This window comes from Pempheris klunzingeri, chromosome 22 (assembly GCF_042242105.1).
Source record: "Pempheris klunzingeri isolate RE-2024b chromosome 22, fPemKlu1.hap1, whole genome shotgun sequence".
Taxonomy (NCBI): domain Eukaryota; kingdom Metazoa; phylum Chordata; class Actinopteri; order Acropomatiformes; family Pempheridae; genus Pempheris; species Pempheris klunzingeri.
In genome coordinates this window covers 9988138-10013312 of record NC_092033.1, presented here as the reverse complement: position 1 = coordinate 10013312, position 25175 = coordinate 9988138, and the positions used below count along the sequence as shown (strand labels likewise).

At 41.1% G+C, this 25175-nt stretch overlaps 1 protein-coding gene across 1 annotated transcript in view; it reads right to left on the bottom strand.

Moving 5' to 3' along the window:
• LOC139221551 (voltage-dependent calcium channel subunit alpha-2/delta-1-like) overlaps positions 1-25175 on the bottom strand; it is an 85633-nt gene that overhangs the window by 36719 nt on the left and 23739 nt on the right. Inside the window, exons 4-7 of the mRNA XM_070853453.1 lie at positions 14099-14158; positions 9852-9887; positions 8999-9134; positions 45-176 (exon numbers count right to left, since the gene is read on the bottom strand). Of these exons, the coding sequence (XP_070709554.1) occupies positions 45-176; positions 8999-9134; positions 9852-9887; positions 14099-14158 (364 nt within the window). The remainder of the gene's footprint in view (positions 1-44; positions 177-8998; positions 9135-9851; positions 9888-14098; positions 14159-25175) is intronic.

The window sequence follows — 25175 nt, the reverse complement described above, 5'->3', positions numbered from 1 at the left end:
CTGCAGTCTGTTGGTGTAATCCCATTGGCTACAGGATTGCTCACCTGGGTAGTATCGAGCCAATCCGGTGGCAGAACCAAAAACCTGCCAGAGGAGCGAAGGATCTTCTTCTTTGTTTTTTCGGAAAACCTCCTCCAAGGCCTCTGTCCAATTAAGCTCGTTCAAAATGATGGTAGCTGGAAACACACACACACACACACACGTGTAGAAAGATTATATGAATCATATTCATACAACAGTGCAAAATTATACGAATCACACAAGCACAAAATGTCAAGGCTTTTCACAAACCATTTACTCTGAAAAAGCAATTCTAAAAGGAGAAAGTATGTTTGAAATAGGAAGACGCACACACAAAACACACAAACACAGATTTGCCAGTATTAGGCTACACTGACACTGATGCCTGAGAGGAAGCCTCCTCACAGATATTGAAACTGACGTCAATCTGCTATGATGAGATTCCCTTTTTTTAAACTTTTTTTTTTTAACTGTCAAAACACACACCAAAAAGGAAAGTGAGCAAAAAAGAAGAGAGAGGGGAGAGAGGTGAGAGGGAGGCAAAAACAGAATGAATTGAAATTTCTGGAATAAAAACATAAAAATCATCTTTTGGGTACGCAGAGGCCAGACAAACAGTAAACGTTTTGTTTACCTGTTTGTAGGCAGGAGCTCTTACTGGCTTAATGCTCCAACAATCTAGCTTGATCGAAAAAGGCAGCGCTCTGCCTGGGAGAGTGGGCTGCATGTCAAAGTGATGCTGTGCATGACTCATACTTGCTTGTGTGTAGATGCCCCCATCTGTATGTGTGTATGCTTTTGTGAGAGCAACTGGATTAGAGAAACAACAAAGAGCAAATAAAACAGGAACGTCACGGTGAGATGGGGGACCGCCAGCAGGTCTGGGGGTTTGCTGAGGCGGCGTCATACATGACAGACAAGTAGAAGCTGAAGCTGTGTGGTTCAAGTGAGCAGGAAGAGGCGGAAGACAGAGAAGCGTGAGAAGAGTGAGGGAGCAGAAATTTAATTTAACCAGTAACACCTGCCTGAAACATTTGCCAAAAAAAACAGAAAGCTCATTAATTTGTAGTCACGCCTCAGTCAAAGTAGAACAGAGACACTGTAACTCTTGACATCTTGACTCATAATAATCAAATTTAGACTCTGATCAGCATCAAAAGTAAATCCAGGTTGTCTGTGCATCCATGGTTACAGTGCAAACAGAAACTGTAATTAGTGCAGCAGGACTTTTCATCATGCAGATTCGCCAAACTCCAAACAATATAAAGGCTAAAACGAGACTCCATAACCACAGGAGAAGCTCTGTGAGGTTTTACACAGGCAGAACCGTGCTTAACAAGCTCATAATGACTGAAAAACAGAACAAAAAATTCGCTCTTGGTTTGATTTTACATAGACATGGAATTCTCACGGTTCTTGTTTCCCTTTTTGTTTTTTTTTTACTTTTTGATCTTATATGAATGAAAAGTAGAGTAAATATTAGAAACACCTCTTGACATGATGGAATAAAATCCAACAGCACCACAAGCTACAAGAGCAAATTGAACTAGATTTTGATTTATCAAAGGGCTCTATAAAACTGTATTTAGGTAGGTGTATGTAATGAACTGGCAGCTGAGTGTCAAATATTTGCTGTGTGTTGAAACACACACGGGAAATAAAAACACATTCTCGAATTGTTTAAAACCTTTATTTGACAATTCTGAGAACCCACAGCAGAGTTATAAAAACCTGCTTTGCTTTTGTACAGCGAGTACTAGTCTGGTTGGATAAGCGAGCCACCAAGGAAACACTCAGTGTACTATTTTAACCAAGTACATAAGCAGTGCCCAGCCAAAAAGTCTAGAAAAATATTGTTTCTCCCTCGTCTTCTCTGCTCACTGTCCTGTGCTTCTCATGTTCATGCTCTCACAACCGCCTCCTTCACCAAGGCTCTATTTCCATGCTATGTAGGATAAAGACAGAGTTTAGGCCAGGCCTTAAACGGCTCTCTGTGGTATTGTAGGAAGAAGGAAAGTGTGTCCCAATGATAAGTGGTGACAACTTGTTCAGGCCTGATCCCTGCGCTCCCCGAGGATGGCCCTTAATGGATTAGTCCTGCTGGTTTCCTTGACATTGGTAAGAGGACGTCTCAGGGTAACAAAGCCTCATACAGGAAGCAATGGTCTTTCCCCTCCATGCGGCTCAAACCGAACAGTGAACTAACAAGGAAAGAGCACGTTCAGTGTTTCATTTGCCCACCAGCTGTCGCTACAAGAAGCCACTGCAGTGACCACCCCATTACTGAGAAATAAAGAAAATACATGACTGAGATGAAGAGTGTGTTCTTTCTCAGTGGGTCTTTTTTGGGGGGTTTTACTTTGTGTAAAATTGACAAACCGTTGTAGTCTCCCACAGGAACATTACACACACTAACACACACTGGACAGACAGGTCAGACACCACTGATGAGCCCTTTGTAACTGTGTCAAAGGCGTGACCAGGCAGTGTCCTCTAATCTCAGCCAAACACTGGAACAAATCACAGTTTCAGTGTAAACAGATCCATCTCTGTGGCGATGTGCCTGCTGCTTCCTCGAGGTCACTATGATGGCAGGAAGAAATGAGAAGTAACACAACACAACACAACAACGCAACCTCTGGTCAGCTCTATTTGTCAGACGTGGCGTCACGGACCCGGGGGACGTTTGGGGGGCAGAGTGCATGTGTTTGTGTCTGTATACTTAGATGCAACAAACATGGATATTGCCAATGCCTCAAATGGAATCTGAAATTCAGTAAAAGAGTTTTGCTTCACAGGTAGAAAAACCTAACAATAAATAATAAAGCAATGTCCATGATTTATGAATGTTCTACAAATGCAATTACAGTTGTAAAACTGTGTCTGCCCCCCAGTCTAATTGGACTTCTGAGGTTTGTAAATGGTGCTACACTGAGTGGTCACCATTTCAAACAGCTCAGAATGAGGACTGAAACATCATTGTTCCAGATGATAATAAATTCAAGATGCCCAGCTATGCCAGCTTCCTAAAAATCACACTATTTGAATATCACATGGTTAACAAGTCAAGACAAGTGAGATAAGAAAAAAATGAATGATTGATGGAGCGAGAGCACATGGGAACTGAATATGGAAAAGAGGATACTAAATATTCCCTGTGAGGCATGTAGATGCTCTCAGAAACAAATCAAACAGGATTCTGGCAGTGACTGATGAGGGTGACGGTGATGGGAGGAGGTGAGGGAGAGGAGGGAAAGCTGCACGATGCCATGCCAAGTGATGCCCTTAGGTGCTCCCTGTCATCAGCTAGCTGGTGGCTCAAACTGCCTGTGCATTTGAAAGTAATTGCATGCTGGGGGCTGAAGTGGTGAGAACCTACAATCATCGTATCAGAAGGGGCCCTAACTCAATGATACTCCGCCACTCACTACTAATTGTGAGGTGAGCACCAACGCATGCTTTAGCTTTATTCACACGGCACTGACGTCCACTTCAGCTACTAACACACCTGAGAAAGGAGTACATAATTAACTATTGAGTGAATTCAGAGGACAACACAATGGATAACCAGTATTTAAGGCAACAAATACCAAACACCAGTAACACCAAACCGCAATTTCACAGCAAAACCAGAGGACTTTATCTACGATGCTATATCCTGGAGCCGGTGTGTGTTGCACTTGTGAGCACTTGTTGCATTGCGAGACACCTTTAAAATCCCTCTGTAACACTAATTCATTCGCCAAATAAACTAGCCTTGCCAACTAACGCTGCAATTTGCACTGAAAAGGGAGGAAAAAAATGGAAAAGCAGTAAATTTGGATGAGATGGAGAGATGTGGGCAACAAGAGCAGTCAATTCTGCAGAGAGCGCTGGGATAAGAGGACTTAGGCATGAGGTGAGCTTCAGCTGTGCTGTGGCTCGGCTGTACGCCACGCTATTTTCCTGCGTTTGCAGTTTTCTTTGGAGTTACATTCAGTTGATCCTGACTGGGATGGATTCAATCCAAACTTAATCTTTTTAACCATGACGTTGAAACTAGAGGTATAATTGGCCCAAGCAGAGTGTGGAGACCATCTGACAAATAGGTGAACATTTGGTCATGATACAGGAATAAATGCTGAGTGCAGTTATAATGAGAATGTGTGAAAATCACCCAAGGCGATGTGAAGACGTAGAGACACGCAACACACTCAGCGCTTACAGCCAGGGGGAAAGGATGAAGGATATGGACACCAGCACACACACTTAACTACCATGTTTATTTCTGCAGCATCAAAAACGTGTCTGGGTCATGAAGGTGAGAAAAGCCCATAATTCCATGTAATTTCCACTGCCTTGAGTGCAAGAGTGATTACTCACACAACACATGCACGCTGATGGCTGTCTTCTTGAGTGACAGTGGAGCCTTTTTACTCCACACTCGCATCATGAGGTTATTTCATGAGGAAGTTTTCACTCATTGACGATAGAATAATTTATTTCATTACTTTCATACAGTTTTATATTTAGGCAAAATGGGATTTCTCTGGGAACTTTCTGGCATAGTGGAGCATCCAAATGTGAATCCCAATCAGCTGATTAGAACATCCTGGGAGGGCATCCAACTTGTCGCAAGGACACAGGTTGCAGATACAATGACAGTGGAGGGACAGAGGAAGGAGGGTGGAGGAGGAGAAAGAGAGATGGAGATGAAGATACTTCAGAGTTTGGCAGCTAGCTCCGTAAATGAAACAGGACGTGTATCAAGTGGCACAAGAGTGCAAAAAGAAAAAAAAAAAAACAATTTTATATGCTGTGAGCTTTGCCACAGGGGCTGCGACTTCAACACAAACACGCTCACATGCACAGTGTCACAGTATCTCAGCACGTCACAGTGTGTGTGTGTGTCTCGGGCTGACAGGTGCCACACAGCGTTGATGCAAACGGGCTTCAGATGAGCCTCGGATCTCCTGCCAAGGCCGCAACGCTCTCCTCTCATCTCCTCTCATCGCATCCACGCCAATCTGCCTAATGAGTGAGAAGACACGCATATGCAGCCATGAGATCCATATACGGTACGGTAGGTGCATGCGATGTGACACACACACACATGCAGACTCTAACACCCCAAGTGTTTCTTCCTCTCTCTCCCCATCTCTCTCTCTCAAACACATTCACACACACAGAAAAAAACTATGATTCATCTGCAGTGTGCATGCACACACACACACACACACACACATAAAAACACGATAATGAATCCCAGTCTGACCACCCACACTGGATCAGCAGGGAGAATAGATTCCAATCAGCAGGACTAATGCGGGGGAGAAAGACAGTAGCACATTTGTCTCCGCACACCCCACCAATAATATGCTTAATAAAATGGAGCGAAGGAAGGGAGGATGGAGTGATGAAGGGTGGAGTGAGGGGGTAGAGCTGTAGAGAGAGCAAGTTAGTGAGGAATGAAATAAAGCAACATCGTAAAATAAGTAGGGAAGACGGTAGGGGGAAAGGACTGACAAAAACAAAACATGTAGAAGAGTGAAAAGACGGAGAAGAAAGAGAGGGGATTGGGGAAAGAGTCGACTGCAATCAAAGAAGGAGAGATGGGTGACACATTTCTCCTTCAGCTCCAGTAAAAGCCACAAGGACACCAGCGTTGTCTAGACAAAGTCCCCTAATCAAGTTACCGGTTCTTCCTCCACACAACAAGATAGAGCACCAGGGCGTGGCTAAGTATGTGCGTCTCCTTCTACACACACACGCACACACACACACACACACACACACACACACACACACACACACACACACACTTGGATACACATTGCCATGGCAACACTGACAGTGTTGGCCAGCCGAAGTGGCATCAATGTGGCAGCCCGTCCTTGGAGATAGATAGAGAGAGAGAGAGAGTAAGAGTAAGAGAGAGAGAGCATCAGCCTAGCTTTGCTACTTTGCTAACTACAGCCCCACCTAGATCCGACCCTCCACCCCCTGCCAGGGAGCTGGAAGAGATCAAACTGGAAGAGTCTGGGTGAAAGTACGTCTAAAAGGAGATTTGATGCAAATAATAGCAAATGTAATATAAAGGTAACATTACTTAATCAACCAGTTGCAAAGTATGAACGGCATGGATCAAAAAGAGAAAGAAAGAAAGAGACAGAGGTTATATATAGTCGCAGAAAGAGAGCTAAAGACAGGCTGATGAATCACTCTGGGAACAACCCCCTCCCCCAACACCCCCACCCTTTCATCATAACTGTTGCTTGTAAAAATAACTGAGTGCATTTGGCCATTTGGCAATGACAAAAATGTCTGCACAGTCAGAGGCCTCAGAGGTCTGTCTCTTGACACATTTATAGTCCAACTTAGGTGGAGTGACTCACTGTATAAGGGCATTAGAGTCATGTGACTGAGTCCAGTGCGTTTAGCAAACCCAGTATGACGATCATTAAGGAAATTGATATTGACTGCTCAGTCAATGCCAAGGAGGCTATTAGTTCATGCCTGGGTAAAAAGACATTAACTGTTTTGATGCCTACTGCACTTGTGTGATGCTAAATGTAGCGTGTAACATGTGAAATTACCTAATTGTATTTATAAAGTGTTATATTATATTATGTAATATTAAACTGCATGATAGGTGATGTAGTGTTGCTACGTCTCCCTAAAGCTTTGGATGACATTGTGTTTCTTTGGATTGATCTGAATGTCATTAGGATTATTTTATGTCAATTCTAATTTAATTTTCCACAATTTTGTTTCGTCACAGGCTTCTCCTCGGGCTGCCTCCATTTTCTGATGCCCTGATTGTGTCCCCTTATTGCTGAATCTCCTTCCCTCCATACTTAAGTGTGTGTATATATGGCATGAGAGTGTGTCTGCAACGAAAGACATGACCATGCTGTGTGTTTGCATGTCTTTGTGTGTATTCTCTATTGTAATAATAAAGCAGTCAAGTGTTTGTTGCAGAGACATATCCTCTGGGTTATTAGCCTCTTATTTCTAAGGCACTAATGAGTATAAAGTAAGGACAGACTAACACACAACACAAACATAGGGATGCAAACATGCCTTGATACATATTCCATTCATATTGGTATCAGTATTGGGACAAGAAAAACTGACTTCAAGATACTGACACAAAAGCCATTGCCGTGATTTTCATGATTTTACAGTTATGTCTGTTTCACATTTGACACTGTGAGGTTATGACGGATAAAACTCAGTTATGTGGCTCTTGATAACTCAAATTTGTCTCAAAGAGTTTAAGGCACATCGGCATCACAGCAGACAAGCGTTCTTCGATGATTCCACATTTAATTACTTTGTGTCAAGTCTAGTATGACTGGTGGCCTCGCCATTGTGTTATCCTGCTCTATGTCAAATACCTACTTGGGAGGGCTCCAGGTAGAAGAGATAGGCAATTATCCCTATGAAGTTATAGCCCTGTATTAAAGTACCCTTAGATCAGCTTGATGTGGGAGGATTGTAATCACAGTACCAACAGTAAGGGAGGCAAGAGGAGCATGGCATGGCAAAATGAAGAAATCAGAGAAAAATGATGTATAAATGAGGCTAGTCTGATCTCCCTCAACAAGTACTGAAAAAGTGCCCTAGAGCTCTTGAACCTCACTTGTCCCAGCGGGGATGATCAATAGCCAGTGGTGTATGATGCATGTGAATGTGTACAGTAATCCTCCTTCCTTTGCAGCTACAACAAAGGAGCACCTTTGCAAGAGACACCTCTTTGCAAAGAGAGTTTCATCCTGCACACAATCCTTGGAGCAAGGACACATTATATTTCTATTATTATGTGTCCTTGCCCACTATTAAAAGTACTGTCATATAATGGGACTGACATTTACTCTTCTTTTAAAATGTTCTGGTGGTTTTCAAAATCAAACAGGATTAAGAGTCTGCAGCTATGCTAGGTTCTGTGATGCTATGACACAGAGGCGTTGTGAGGTAATTGCTACTGTCATCATGCTAATATGCTCTCAATGACAATGATAACATGCTGATGTTTTGCAGATATAAGTTTGCACGTTCATCGTCTTGGTTCAGCATGTTAGCACGCTAACCGTTGCTGATTGGCACTGGACAAGTACAGCTGAAGTTAAGGAGAGTGTCTTTATTTTTTCAGGTCTTGTAGGACATGTGACCATGACTTGTTGGCAGTGCCAGTTGAATAGTCAGGGGATCACTAAAGTCATTATGGTTCATCCTCAAGGCACCATGGATATTTATTTAACAGTTGTTGCCATATTTCCCAAAAAACACAAATTTCATTCTCCCAGTGATGTTAAAATGAAAAATCGGGATCACCAAAGTCGTTAGGATTCATCCTATGGGGACCATGAATGTCTGCAGAGATTTCCATTGCAATCCATCAGTCCCAATTCCATTCCCACTAATGTGGCTAAAAATGAAAAATTAACTATGCACAGTTTTATGTTCATATGATGGAAACAGTGACCACGGAATGATGTTAAGACGGTGAAAGAAGTGACAAAAGAAACCCATTTAAGTGTGTGATAAACACACCAAAATAACTGACAAAAGCTTCAAGTACAAAGCACCCACAAAAAAAGATTTATCATTGGCAGAGGCATTGACATTCTGGGCAACTGTGCTGAGAGGTCAGCAGGGTTAGCAATGAACAGGAGGGAAAGGAGCAGCTGGTGACCAGGGCAAACGGGGCTAGAGTGTGCTGGCCATTGGGTTGTTGACATCTGGTTTATATATAGACTAGAATGGCCTAGCCTTGGTGTGGGGCTGTACAGTGCAGCCAGTGCTGGGAGGCTGAGCACCACATCATGGGAATGTACTGTAGATACTTGACTGGTGGTGACAGGAATAAAGACACACAGAGAGCAGGGTGGGAGGTGGCGGCTGCTACGTATTGCTAATTATAATTCAGAAATTTTTAGACAATATGAGAAAAATAATGCATTTTTCCATGATGCATGCATGTACTTCAACTTACAGCCTTCATATATGTCCGTAGGGATGTGGACGGCAGTGGTGTTGTACGAGACGAGCCGTTTGAAGTCAGGGTCTATCTCGAAATCATCCGGAATATATCGGTTCTTATTTCTTTTGTCGTCGTCTGTCTGATTAAGCTGTACAAAAGGTGAAAAAAAGTAGCACATGGAGTTTAAAAAAAAACATCCTTCAAATCATTTTCACCTTCATTTTATGAGGTCTGTGCTTGTTTGTACACCTTGGATTTGTAAGCATTCTTTTACTATCAATAGCAAGGTGTCAATTGGAAGTATTCAATGAAATGTCACAACTGAAAGACTAAAATTGAGAAACTGAACAGTGCTGCTGTTAAGCAGTGAAACAAACCCAGGCATCAAGAGAGAAAGAGACAGAGGGGAGACAGGATATCAGTCAAACACAGAGTGACATTAGTGTGCTGTGAGTGTGTGGTTCTTTCCCACTCGGTCGTTGGAGGGGAATTAGATGCTGATTCCCGTTTACAAGAGCAGACAGATGACGTCTGAAGCCAGGGGAGGCATTCAATGTCTCAAGGATACTCAAGTGTAGGGCCAAAAACACGTACTTGTCTTTGCAATAAAAAATGGTTATACACAAGTGCATACCTTAGCAAAGTGTGGATATAACATCAATCATTTCTATACATCTACCCAGTCAAATAACATCTTCTCACATTCTTATTGGCTATCAATAAAATCTCCTATCAGGTTTGTTGCCATGGTAATAATCTCTGGAGGGCTGGATATGGGTTGCTTGAGGTGTTTTATTTGAGAATTTGTATCTCTAATCACACACAATGAAATAATATCAGGATAGTGGCATAAAGTTGTACTTACGTTATCTTTGGCATTGTAGTAAACAATTTTGTCAGGCTGCAAAGAGAATGAAAAAGAAACAAGAAAAGATAAGCAAGGAATGACCAAATACCAGACTGAAAAACAGCATTTTACTGCCCTCTCTGGTTGGGAGTTTTAATGTTTTATTTCTGACAACAATCAAGATCAGTCACAAGTGTTGTTGGGTGCTTTGTTGCACCTTTAACCACACCCACCAGTGATGTCAAAGTGTACTTAAACACCTTGATGTACACGTCTACATCACTGAGGCAAGGTGAGAAGCATGGGAGGATTTTCAGCTGCTGTTAAGTTACTCTTTAATTCTGGACATAGCAAACAAAATACCAGTGATTTTGCTATTCTCTGAACCTTAGCAGTAGTGATGCTTAAAAGGGAAGGTAACATTTGCAGAACGACCACCAGCAGAAAATGTGGTATGGACTGCCTAAAATGAAAAGGTTTTAACCAAAGAAAAGCAAGAACATACTCAGGAAATTTCGTGGATAGACTGATCAACCTTTACAGATGGTGAAGATACTCCCTTAAAAATTGCAACAAAAAAAAAAGACATGAAATAAGTACATCTGCAACTGCGGATGTAATTTGAATCTTGGCATTTCCTTGCTGGGCAGCGGTCTGTGTTTGACACTGAGGATCAGTGAAGTAAGTGGTGTTGTTTTGCTCTCACACTGCTGGGCTTCATGTCAGTACCCAGGCTAGCAGGGTGCTAACGAGCTAGCCTGGCTGCTGACATAAGGATGCCCTGGGGCCACAGAGCTGGTTCACTGACTCCCACCACCTGCCTACCACTTCTGGAGCTGCAAGTCAGCGGGACCGCAACTTGAAGGGATGTGTGACTCCTTCTGCCACAGCTACTGAAACCTCATCTCAAACAGTTTGTAATCAGCACACAATAAGTGATTAAAATGTGTCCAGTGTGCCAAATGCTAACATCTGCTCTCTGTGTCAGTGTTTTGACTGTTAACAAGTTTTATTAAGAGATGTTCAACTACACTGTTGCCCATAAAGTTGGAATAAAATGTTTTTTTTACCTCTTCTCATGAAATGATTGTGACAATGTGATTTATTCTTGATAAATAAAGTGGATATCTTCTCAACTTTATTGATCAAACTCTTCCAAACATATCACAGGGAAACTTACACCACAATTAACCTTTGCGAACTGTGTATTCAGGCTTTAACAAAATGACCCCCAATTTTGTACAATTATTCCAACTTTATGGGCAACAGTGTATATGTGAAAAGAGTATAATAAATAATCATATAATGAATATAATGATAATAGATTAACAAAAATATACACACAAAAGACCTGATAACAGGAGGCTGTCCCATGATGCTCTCTGTCAGGTCATGTTACTGCAGATGATGTGTACCTCAAGAGGTGATGATAACACTAAGGTCACACCATCACACCCTTGAGGCGAGGCTACTGTTTGCAAGAACACTTGATGTGTGAGAGATGGAAAAAGGCATGTAGGGAAGGGATGGGCTGAAAAATAAACAAATGATTTATGCTATTACTTTTGTGGCTTGCTGTGGTGAGTGTGGTGTGTGCTGCCAAATCAGTGTGTGTGTGTGTGATCTGCATCTTGTCTGGATAAGAAGATGGGTGTTAATATAGCCTACTGCGCTCCAGTCTCTGCCAGGTGTAACTGCAGTTCATGTCCATGTTTGTAAAAACCTAATGACTCATTCAATATGCCATCCACTCTCTGAAAACTCATCTGCTCCCACCAGTTATGGTGTCTCCTTCACATTCACAGCAGCTGCAAACACTGCTCTATGAGTAATGCCATAAAAGACGAGCTTTTTTTCCTCTAAAAAGTTGATACATGTTTTAATGTGTCCCATTTAATGATCTGCAGCATAAACTGTTGACAGCGCCTCCTCCAAACCCACTCGTACATAAACATGAGATCAAATCTGAATGCAGACACTAAGAACTAATATAAAATGTAATCAATGGATCTGTTTAGAGGAGCTACATATGGCTTGTATTTTACAAAGTGACATTAAAGTGTGGTTCTATCATAGCAGTCACACAATTTAAGTGTTTAAAGTCAGCAGTGACAGGTGCCCAGTGGTATTGGCCCAGTTATTAAAGGTGACAGAGAACAGATGCATGTGCATAATCACACACATGTGCAGTTTATATGATTACTTTTTAGCTTTATGTACAGTATTCTAAGAGAAAAGGAAATTGAAATGGAAATTTTATGAGAATATTGTTCTATCTGTTATTTGCAATATTTTTAACGTCAAATCTTTTAGAAATTTGTCAGGCTGCATTGCATGTTGAATGTGTAGCTGCACATTAAAGCAAATATAAAATCCCAGACAGGATGCTGTTAAAAGATTTTTTTGCATAAAATCAGGCAGCCTTTATGCTTTGTAACAACATACAAATAAATTCAAACAAGCACGTGCACAGCATATGTCCTTTTGCCGATGCTAGACGCTGATACACAGTACACAAAAAGACACACGTGCAAGTTCGTGTGGGGTAAGCTGAGCGTAAAGGGCTAGCTTGAGGCAGACACAGCAATGTCTGAAGCTTCACTACAGCTGTGGTTACACATACAAGGCCGTCATATTCTCTTGGTGACATAACTACAACCATGCTTGAGCTGCGCAGTGATAAGATTTATATCTGTCAACTGCAGAGGCAACAAACCCTACAAAACTCTTCTCACTATCAAAGTGAAACAAATCTGTGAAGACATCAAAGTCTTGGTGCATATCTGCAGTATATGTGACTATTCGACTATATGTGACCATGTGACTCTATAAAATCAAATATTAAAGTAACTTACAAGTTATTTGACACAATGAATACTTTTACTCAGTCGATTCATTACCAAAACATGGCCTTCCATATCTAATAACTTTCTCTGTGAAGAAAAAACACATGCTTGCATGTCTGGCAATGACATTTGCATCCTCACAGACTTAAATTGTGCAACCTCATGTTTGAGCTCTTGAAAAAACCCTTGACTTTGCAGTGTGTAGTGTTAGGTGGAGGTTTGATGGCCACTTTATTCATTGCCTGGATTAGAACAGAACATACGCACTGGTTTGCCATATGGTTGTTTTGCCACAGTCAGCTCAGATCCAGCACACCAAACACAGTCATACCAATATGAATTCACTATATTTGTGCTGACTACCTACATCAGGCATATGTAAACAAAGCTAAACAAGTACCAGCATTGATGTAAACCAGTAAAGCTGGTATGAACATGATCTTTTAGTATTCAGTACCTTTATCCACACATATCACACACCTATGCCAATTTATAATGCTGTGTAGATATTTAATTGGTTCAGGTTTTGTATAAATCCCCATAATATTAACCAAAAAATGAATTGTGTTCGCTAGCTGAGCATCCCGTGCCAAAGGAATATCAAATGCAGTGAGTAATACAGCAGATAAATGAAACCCTGGAGAGGATATTTCCTTCACTGTTTTCTCTGTGCAAGATAGCATGCAAGAAGTTGAACAATGGGAAAGTTTTTTAATGGAAAAGAATCATTAAGGTTTGGCAAACAACACTGTGGAGTTTTTTAAGTTCATAGGCTAAATGGTGAAATTAAATTTCTTTGACGTTCTTCCACCACAGTATGCACACACAATATCATTTGTCATTTGTTAAATGGCTGCCAAAAGCGTGAGGCTTTCCTCATTGCAAAGCAGAGGAAGGAAATTTGCAATTTGCATTTATTATGAAAAGGCTGGAGCTAAAACACAGCATCAGTGACAGTAAATAGCCGAGAGAGCTGCATTGTAATTCACAGACAGACTGCCATTGTGGAACGGGGCGCTGCATTCTTTGGACCAGCAATTGGGCAAAGTAATTGCTTGAGTAAAATAATAGTGTGCTCATATCATTTGCTGTACATTCCCTTCTAATTTATTCTTAATACAATGATTAATGGAGAATATCAGGAAGTGAGGAGTGTGCGTGCATGTGTATGTGTCTGTTCATCATGAGCATGTCTGGTTATTTCTGCCTATTATGTAAAGTAATGAAATTCAATCTTGTATAAAGTCATTACAGCACTATTGTCATTCTAATGAGATTTGCAATCCAATTATTACAATGATATTGGATCATGAATAACATGTCCCTCCCCCTGCTCCTCTCACAGAGTTCACTGCGCCACTTGATCTGTATGTAATGCAGCCAGTGTTAATGAACATATCAGATCAGCTACTCGCTCACCTCACTGTCGTCCCTCCACACGTGCTCCATCTGAAACCTTTCCGCTTCTTTGGCCAGCCTCTGAGAGAAGAGAGAGGGAGGAGGAGAGAAGAGAAGAGAAGAGGAGAGAGGAATACAGTATGTTAGATCATGTTTAATAATCTTGTAAAAAAACTTGGAGCTTATGATTTTTTGGCTCTAAAGGCTACATTACTGTCAGCATCATGATAATAGCTTTGGCCCCGGCTCTCACTGTCCAAAGATAATTGCTTTAGCTGGTACAGAAATTTGAAAAGCAATGAGCAAGGCACTATACTGGACGATCTTAAAAATACACTGATTGTTTTATATCAGAGTTACAAGTAAAGTCATGACATCTAACCCTTTAGCAGCTCAACCAGGGTGCTGTTGCTGCGGGGACGCTGTGTTGAAGGGAAAATACCTTCTTTGAATTAGGACTAGCTGTGACACATTGTAGTGCTAAAATTAGACACCCACCTATTCCATCTTTTCCCAGATCTGGTCCTAATGACTAGGTTAATGGGTTTATAATGAGCCAAGTTTTTAATCTGTACCTGGTCCAGAAATGCACTGTACTATTAATTTCCCCTGGGAAATATCAAATCCAGCCCTACATGCTTATGTGCGTGGCACTGAGGGTTTCAAGTCACACAGAAGGAGCAGAGATTTGATGGGGGCAAAGGAGTAAATTAATTTATGAAATGAGAGGAGGAGGGGGTTGAAACAATGAATTATTGAATTAATTCTGCAGTCACAAGAAACAGAGAGGCAGAACAAAGTCTGCCTGAATCACATCGGATATTAATCAGAGCATTCGGGTGCAAATAAGACCTTAAACATGGCACCAACTGTGCATTTTTGATTGTTTGCAAGTTTGGAATCACTCATCATAAAGCCCTAAAATCATGGTTGATATCAGTGTAGTCTCATAATGGAGAGTGTGCAATTTATCTGATTGAACCATCAGAGAGACAACAGTCTGATGGCAGAGGGATAACACAGAAAGGAAAACCATCAATCTTCTGTATTGATTCCAAACATCTAGTTGGCCATAAAATAGACATTTCCACATCAACAGTGCCAGCAGTTTTTTAGCCTGTTGTTCCTGTGCTGCTCCTCCTTTCTTTCTCAAAGAAAGTCCCCCTTACTACATTATCAATTGGCACTGAGGCAACGTTTTGATAATGAAAACCCCCTCCTGCAGCTCTGGCTTCAGATCACTCGTTATGCCTGAACACCATGCATACCCATAATGCATGCCGGGGGGCTGACCCTCTTGTGGTCTGAAACACGGTTACCTCGACAGCCTCTCAGTTGTGTCTCATTAGGGGAGATATTTAGCAGCAGCTGTCAGAGACGGTAGGACCTCGCGGCTAGCAAAGGAGCAAAGGTGAAGTGGAGGAATATGTGTGTGTGTGTGTGTGTGTGTGTGTGTGTGTGGTTAAGGAAGGGGAGAAAAGCTTCACTGCATTCTGAATACTAAACATCAGTGTATGTGCTAGCGTGCACCAGCAAGAATGAATGTCACTGAAAGGAAAAAATAACACGGATACATTTAAATGACATTTAAATTGGTTCTTCCACCCTCCGTGTATCCACACGCAAGCAGTTTTAGTTTTTTTGAGGAACATGGCTCCCGACAGGTTGGTTATTGTGGTATTTTTACTCCACATGCACAAAGCACGCGATGCCTTTGCTGATTTAGTTGCCAATCGCCGATGGCTGCACAGCTACACTGACTAAATGGGAATATACTGTCTGTTTCCAGTCAGGTCATTATTGGTGCAAAGAAAGATTGGGGTGTGTGTTTCAATCAATCTAATAAACGACTTCTCTGATGCCGCGGTCACAAACCCATCGATGATAATTCACTCTGGAAACACAACTATTCAAGCTCAAAGCATCATCAAAGGATTGGATACAATGAGGAGCCAGTAGGTTTCTGTCTATTTCAGAAGTCAGAACAAAAGCAGTTTCCAAGAAATTGCCACCATATTGACAAATGAGCAACAATGTTAGTCTTTTTTTTAAACCTCCATCAGTCTGTATGTGTTCTTAGGGGAACACATACACTTCAGTTTGCATTGCTTGAATTATGTTGTAGCTATCTCATATTAGAGTCTCCATACAACTCAGTGGTTAATTCTTAGCAGTCAGAATGCAATTGAGGGTATTTTAAAAGAAAGTGTTAAAGTCACAAATGCATTGTAATGTGAATTCCATCAGTCTTGTAAATGATAAAACAGCATGATGATGTCTACGATGTCACTATAGATACCTTAAAAGGATTTCTGACTATCAAAACCCCTTTACAGATGTTGCGAATTGTCATTTCATTAATTCCGATTGCTTAAATAGTAATAATGACCAATAGGGGCGGCTGTGGCTCAGCGGTAGAGAGGGTGTGAATGGGTGAATTTGAATGTAGTGTTAAAGTAGTCTGAGTGGTTTAAAGAGACTAGAAAGGCGCTATACAAGTACAGTCCATTTACCAGTCGAGATGAATTTGCAGATGTGTACAGTATAATTAGAGATAGTCAGATGAAACCTGCTGAGCCATAACTTCGGTGCACTTATGATATATCGTGGTTACTGGGAGCTGCCTCGTGTGCTCGTTCAAACTGGCTCAAAAAGCAGCAAGTTCTTAGTGACAAACAAACTGACTCTTTGAACTGTGAAAATTAATAAGGAGGGTAAATATCACTGGTGTAGAAAGTGTGGCAGTGTCACTAAACAGTTGTTGAATTAACTTGATGTCTTAACTTTACTGCACTTGTTTCTCAAGCTTAGTTAACTTCTACATTTTCACCACTAATGAGACAAACTGATGATTCAACTTTGTTTCAGTTAAGTCACATTTTTAAGGCAGCAGGGGAGATTAACCACCGGGGATACACAGACTGTGATCCCTGATTTGTGGAAAAGAAGTGACTGGATGCCTCTTGAACGCAATGAAGCAATGACACTCGGTTCCTTTTCAAGATACAGAATCAGCATGAATACATGAATACAAGAGGCGTCCTTTACTTTGATGAAATCAGAAGGTGATCTTTTCTTCATATGCACCGTAACAACACGTATTTCAATACCGATTACACCAGAATGTATCAAATAATGTGTGTGTGTCTCATATTGACAGACACATTATGCATTAAGTATTCTTTTATTCAGTTTACATTGTTATTTAACATTTATCTGCAGGTGGGACCTGCTGACCCCATCTTTGACTCCTCTCAGCCGACGCTCACAGCTGTCAGGACAGATTTCCAACAGCTGAACACACGCACATGCGCCTGCCTAAACGCATACACACACACACACACACACACACACACACACACACACACACACACACACACACACACACACACACACACACACACACACACACACACACACACACACACACACACACACACACACACACACACACACACACACACACACACACACACACAAAAAGGCACAAAGGAACAGGCATTCATTAATGAGCATCTCTACACCAAGAGGTTAAAGAGTTAAAGGCCAGCAGCTGCTGCAGTTTCTTCCACTTATGTGCTCTTTCATGTAAAAACCACAATCTTGCAGCATAGTCTCCCCTTTAAGTGGGGGCGGATCTACACTGATTCACAGGTTTTGTACCTGGATGTGTAGTAAGTCAGGGAAACGTGGATGCAAAACATTTTTTTTTTTTTACAAAAATGTGATTTATTCTTAACTCTGAGAAGACCCACCATGAGAAAGTACTGTAATGACAATGAATAAGCACGACAAAAATATAGACTTGCTAATGATCTGGCAAAATCTTATGATATCAGCAAGCTGCTATAGAGTGACTAATGAGTGCATATTGCTGAGTTACAGAACAGATAATGAAGGTGATCTATGCCTGTTTGCTGCTGTGTAGCTCAGTGCCTGAGAACAAAGAAACAGCCTGTGGTTTTAGTTCCTGTGTGGAGAACGAGGACACATACGCCTGGTGCACTCTGTTTAAAGTTGCTGGTGGGGGCAGAACCTTTTGTTTCTGTATTGTCAAATGCAGTTAACATGTGCAGTCATTGGAGTAGAAGTGACCTGTAACTGAATTTTTGTTTTCTGTTCATGCAAGAATATTTTGTATTGGAAAAGCAGATAGAAACAACAGAGAAAACCGGGCTGTGTTACTAACAGTAAGCTAGTGGGGAAAATTGTTTAACAAGCTGAAAGTGACCACTTCATACCAGATCACCCATAAATCCACTATATGCACACGCATATAATCAGTGTGTGTTTGTCTGCTGCCTGGAGAAAATGAATCATGTAACGCCCTAAATGTCCCACAGACGTCACTACAATAAGATCGAAATGAATTGTGCCATAAAAAATGTGATTTCTTCTGAGTTTTTTTTCTGCACCAAATGTATAAAGAAGCCAAAACCACATTACTGTATGTATAAAACTGAGCAAAAAAAAACAGCAACTTACAAGTAGTTTCATGGCTGTAGAACAAAAACATTTTAAATTGAAGTAAAGCACACTTTTGTTCTACAGTCCATGCATGAGAATCATATGACAATGAGATGAATAACACATGATTCATGGGTGTATTTGCGGATGATACAAACTCATGTATCCAGACAAGACAAACCAGTAACTCCATCTCTCTCATGCAGTTCTCAGCACCAGCAACTGCTCTTAATACAGCTTTTCCGAATTTGAAATGTAAAATGTCTCACTGTTTTGCTCTCACCACCTTTGATGTCTTGTTAGAGGATGACAGTGGAAGTGCATCAATCACAGCTCTCACTAAGGTAAAGTGGACGTCTCATTTGGATGAGGCTTCATGTCTGAATGCAGGTGAAGTGTTTGAATCGATGGAGAGAGGGAGGGCGGAAAATAATGAGAAATAACATTGATTAATGGAAGTAAACTCTTTCACGCACTCACAGTCTCTCACAGACGTACAAAACAGAAATTTCCCCAATCATCCTTTATGTCTGCGATCTAAGAACGCTGGATAATTGATTTAAAACATCATGCACAGCAACTCCGGCAATTTTTCATTTTGCACAAAGAAGAACACACAGAGATGCACTGTGTAAACACGCACGCCTGCTTTTCTGACACACGTCCCTGGCAGGCTGATTAGAGCATCTAGTCCTGCCAGGACAGAACACACACACACACACACACGCACGCACGCGCACACACACTCACACACACACACACACACACCTGCAATCTCACTGATGTGTGGGGAGGCACGGGAGAGCAGAGGAAACATGAGCATCTGCTGTTGTGACTGGCAGCACTTTAGTCAGATCTCTCCTGCTCAGCCTGTAGGGAGCCAGGAGGAGAGTGGTGAGAAAGAAAAGGGGGAGAGAGGAGAGAGAGAGAGAGAGAGAGAGGGAGGGGGAGAGAGAAAGAGAGAGAGAGGGAGGGAGATACATTTGCACCCACGCATGTACACACTCAGGCAGACTGGCACAAAAAAGAAAACAACTGTACAGTACAGTAAGTGCATGCAAGTTAACAAGTTAACCCTATTGACAACAAGGACGGTCTTTTGGACATGAACTAGCCTTCATCAACGTACCAACTTAGCAGGCAGTGACTTGTTAGAGTGGCGCTAGTCTCACCATCGACTGCTGTTCACTGGTTTGACAGCTCATCTCTCCTGCAGCAAAGTCTTCCAGCCGAGCACACTATTTGTGTGCCAGCTGGCTGCAAACAACTCCCAATTACAGCTGTAGCCGGCTGCAATGTTGACATAGCGCTTCTGCACCTGCACACATATGTACCCACATACACATTTACTGTATGTCTACCATGTCTTGAAATAATGTTACAATTTCTAACACCTTGGATTTGGGTTTTTAACACTCGTTAGTAATCGGAAGAACATGATGCTGCTTTCTTTAGCTCCCACTTTAGCTGTGATAGAGCTGAGACAGTGTTTTGGCAACAATGTTCTGAGTGGACTTACTGTCAGCAATCGTTTCACACCCCAATTTGTTTCAGTTTCAGTGCTCATCACACCGAGCTGTTGTTGATATATCGAGCCACCAAGAAAAAAAAAATTAAAAATTCTACAGACAAAAAAAAACAGTCAACAAAACAACATCATTTTTCACACTGCACAAAGACATTTCTTTTTTTTGGCATAGATGTTGCTGCCTATGCCTGAATGTGACTGGACATGATAGAGAGAGAGAGAGAGAGAGGGCAATAACAAGCGTGACACATCAAATGTACACTCCCTCTCTGTATGTATATACTGTATGTCTGAGAAATCTCCTGTAGGAAAGCAGAGATGATAAACGCAAAGCTGGAGACACAGAGAGGATGACAGCTGGGCTGACAAAAGCAGCCAAACACACAATACACACACCATGGAAGTGGTAAATAATGAGTCACTGGTGGCCAAAATCACACACACACACACACACACACACACAATCTCACTCATTCAACGTTTCCTGCAACATAGATATCAAATATGAATATTTTTTTTTCATGAGAGGGATAAAAATATGTTTGCACAACATTGCATCACCACCCAAAACATTCCTTAAAAATCCCCATGTTGCAGTGACCACACTCTCATACTTCTGTACCAGCAGAACAAAATTCACACGTATCTATTTTGTTAAAAAAAACATTTTGAGCGCTGGTAAGAATATGCTTTGCAAATGTTTGTGGATTCATCAAATCATCACCGTGTGTATAAATTGTTGGCAAACGGTGCCATTTTCAAACATATTTCATGCTCCTCTGGCACGTAAATGTAGAGCAGGAAAGCAGCAACTTTGGCTCAAAGCACGGCGGCCTGAGATTTACAGCAGGTATAGGAACTACGATGGAAGATCTATGATTGACACAGAGATGACTCAGCCATTTTGGCTCCAGACATATAATGTGTGAAATAATAAAACGGCCATAGCAGCTGAGACCACAGTAACTTAAACACTGTGGCATCACTCCTCACATGACAGCATTTAGATGATCATCATGATTACACTAGTTTTGATCGCTCCATGGTCTATTGTAAGTACATTGTGATTGACACTATCATAACTGTGGGCACAACATGCACAGAGAACGATATAAAGGTACAGGTATGAATACCTATGAATAATGTGTATACATATATTTTACAATTCAAAACTATATAGTGCAGCATATGTAATATACACACACTATACAGTAATATACAATATAATTAAATATGTATAACAGAAATGGAATAGAGTGCCACGATATAACATATAATATACATATAATCAATAATAATAATGATAATAATACAACTATATTATTAATCATAGTATTATAATATGGTGATAAAGGTAATATAGTCCAATGTAAGTTAAATGTATGGTACATTGATGGTGTTCAAATCATACAGGGGACACAACCCAGGGATACACAGACCCATAGTGCCTTTCAATATTCACTACTTCACTATGCAATCTGACTGTGACTGAGTGAGGTCATATTTCAATGTTTCAGAGCTAGTCACAATATTCATCATACCCATTAAGATCAATTTGCAATGAGCTAGTTATCCTGAGAGGCCCAGTGTAGTCTGGGAGGCCATCAGCATAATTTACCTGGCAATAATAACTCTTTGGCATGCGACTTGAGTAGAGAATTTATGTTGTTTATTCAGCAATTTCGTGATAATAAATTTCACCAGGACTTCAACGACAGAGGCATCATTGTGTAAAGTGACTGATTGTATAATGGGCTCTCTTCGAAAATGCCACTGGAAATAGAACATAAGTCATTAAAGCATATGATCTTTGAGTACAAGTGGATATGCACTCATGGGAAATTGCACAAGGGAAACTGTTTTCACTTTATCATACAACTTAATAAAATAACGTTTGAGTGAGGGGCCTAATGAGCGTGTGTGTGAGTGTGTGTGTGTGTGTGTGCCTACACTGTGATTAGGGCTTTAACAGCAGCGTCTAATGACTCACAGCATGTCATCCAGTGTCGGTTTAATAACGCACTTCCAGACACTGGAGATCAGTGACTCCTCTGTAATTACGCACCACTACATAACACAACGCTTAAAAGAGCTCTATTCAAGAGCTCACACTCTTGTTCTCATCCTTTATAGACAATTTAATGAACATGAATGCTACTAGAGAGGCAATTTCGTGTGCGATGCATGCATATGGTGGAATATGATGAATAAGGGTACTTGAATGGAAGTACCCATATCTGAAAGAGAATAAGAGGTGAATATTTTAGATGTGAGGAATATGTTTATGATGCTCATGTTGCTTAGTGACCAGGGTGTCATGGTAACCTGCCGCATCTCTGGTCCATGCACTGTGGAGAGCGAAAGCTCCCATGCGATGGCAACACAAGAGACCCGAAACATTTTGTTCATTATCTTCCCACTGTAGAGCAGGCCATCTTTCTCCTCGGCAATTAAGGCTCGCGTCAAAACTGCCTCTCGATGCCAATGCCAGCATCCCACTCACAATTAAGAAAAGTTGGTTTCCTATCGATGGAGACCCACGCTGAGGATGATTTAAACCAATGCAAGAAGCCAAGACCGAAAAACAACTGTTGTTTTTGTTTCCAAAATGGCCACCAATTGAGGCTCAGACTCTGGTGGGCAGCCAAAGCCTTTTTGGATCTATTGCCAAAGCACTAATGCAATACCAAGCCTGAAATAACCCTCACTAATCAATATTCAAATAGCACAGTCCTCCACTGTCTGTTCTGTGTCTCTGGACACAAAGAACCTTGCGCTCTCTCTCTCTCAGTCCTTATACTTCCTTTTATTCTCTTCCTCTCTTTGACTTTAATCACGACATCTTCTCTGCAGGTCAGTCTGCTCTCTTATGTGCAGGCAGTCTGTCTGGGGCAGGTCTTGGCAGGCTGCCATATCCCCCTAAGCTGGTGCTTTTGTCAACAAGCATCCCTTCAGGTGGGTACAAGGCATCAGAAGGACTTCCTTGAAGGCACTCACAAAGAATAACCTTCCCCTTGTCCCGACAAGTCAGTCCTCTCTCTCCAGTTTTCAGGCCATCTTGAGACCAGCCATCAGCTAGTGTAATCCTCTGTGGCTTTTTAATGTCAAAGACTGTAAGAATTTAACATTTACAAGGACATACAAAGGATGTGTCACTACTTTTGAAACTGTCAACTGCCACAGCATTTCACATAATTTAAAACAAATTAAACATCTGTCACAACTTACTTTCAGCGAACCAAGTGTATCATAATCAGCAAAGGAACTCAGAAATATAACAAAACTAAAGATTGCACAGGAAGAACAGACATTTTCTAATTTTTTACTACTAATGACACCTGTTAGTTGAACAGCTCTAGAAACAAGTGCAATTACCTCAACGTATTGGCAGGGTTGTCGCTCATTATTGGACATGTAAACTTTTGGAGTTTTATTCCACCTCCACTTATTCTGCACACTTCAATGTTTCAACCGTAAACTAAGCAACATGACTTTACTGTAAAATAAAGTTAATAAATAATAAATAAATATAAATAATAAAGTTAGTTAAATAATAAATAAATAACACATCAACACTGGTGTAAATATTGACATTTCTTACTAAAAGCTATAAAAATCTGTATTTCATGGGTTGAAAACAGCTCAACACACCATCTGCTGTCTAAAACCTTGATAAACTGATGAACAAAAAAAAAAAAAAAATGTTACCACCTACCTCCACGCTCATTTTCAAATACTTATATCGAACATCATCCTTAGGAGTTTAAGCTGTACATATAGAAAGAGAGAGGTTTAGAGAGAGAGCTCCAGAGGGGGAGAGAAAGAGGAAGAGGGGGCTGAGAGCTCCGGATAAGAGCTCCGGTCTGCTTCAGGGGATGCTGAAGTGAAAAGTTTCTCCACCACCTCAAAAGAGCCCTCTGAGACACAGATGCCTTACCATCCTCTGTCATCCTTTATTCTTCCACTACATTCTGCTTTACAACCACCACAAAATTCATTTTTGTGATTAATGAACCTGTAGATCACTGTGCGTATTAATGTGAGAAGTTAAATTACCTTTCATGCAACCAGGGGAAGTTAATCACAGGCCCCATCAGATTATTGGTTAAGAGGGTTGATTCAAAAATAGAAGAAAACAGAGTCAGAGGAAGAAGTGGCCTGGTTACCAGAGCAAGACGCTCTACTGGTTAAAAAACAGGTTTAAAAAAGAGAAGCTTAGGTCAATATAATGAGCAAATGGACTTCAATTCATAAACAGTGCACACAAACATGTAAACAGTAGCTCACAGTTGATGTACGTGTACTTTGAGATCAGGATGGATCTAATGATGGAGGCAATTGGAGCATAGAGTGGGGGAGGATGTGAGTCACAGATACAGAGATACAAATCTTTCAAAAAGAGACAGAAAGTTAGTAAGAGCAGGGAAATAATGCAGGACAGCAGAGTGGCAAGGCTGTTTATCCTCCAGTTAGTTTCTTTGATAAACTAAACTAAAACAATGGAGTCAGACAGTAAAACAAATTGTATCCATCACCCTTCACACGGGAAAACAGGCTGTAGTCCAGTGGTTCCATCTTTAGCAACTCATAAAAAATGCCCTGATGTGCTTATATATTTGTAACTGGAGTGATTAGTAAGGTTCCAATAAGTTAATACGTGTATATAAATACATATACAAATACATTTCCTTAGTTTCAGGAGAATTTATCATACATATTCAAACTGTGCCCCCCCCCCCCACACACACACACGCACATCCACAAGGGAAGATATAAGAGGGGACAGAGAGGGAGAAAAGAGAAACAAAGTGTAAGGCAAAAAAATGGGAATGTAGAGTGACAGAACATCGGGGTGAAGTTAAGGGGACAGGAAGTTACGAGGGACTTACGAGCAATGAGGATGGAAGGACAGGGTTGGGGAGGAATGAAAGAAAAATGACACAGAACAGGAAAATACAATACAATACGTAACAAGGATGGACGACCAGAGGGGGGAGAGCATTTTAAGGGACATGAACACAGGCTCAAAGAGGCTAAAAAAGGTAGGAAAGGTGATTACGCTTCTGCAACTGTAATCTCCAGAGTTGTAACGGCACTGAAACT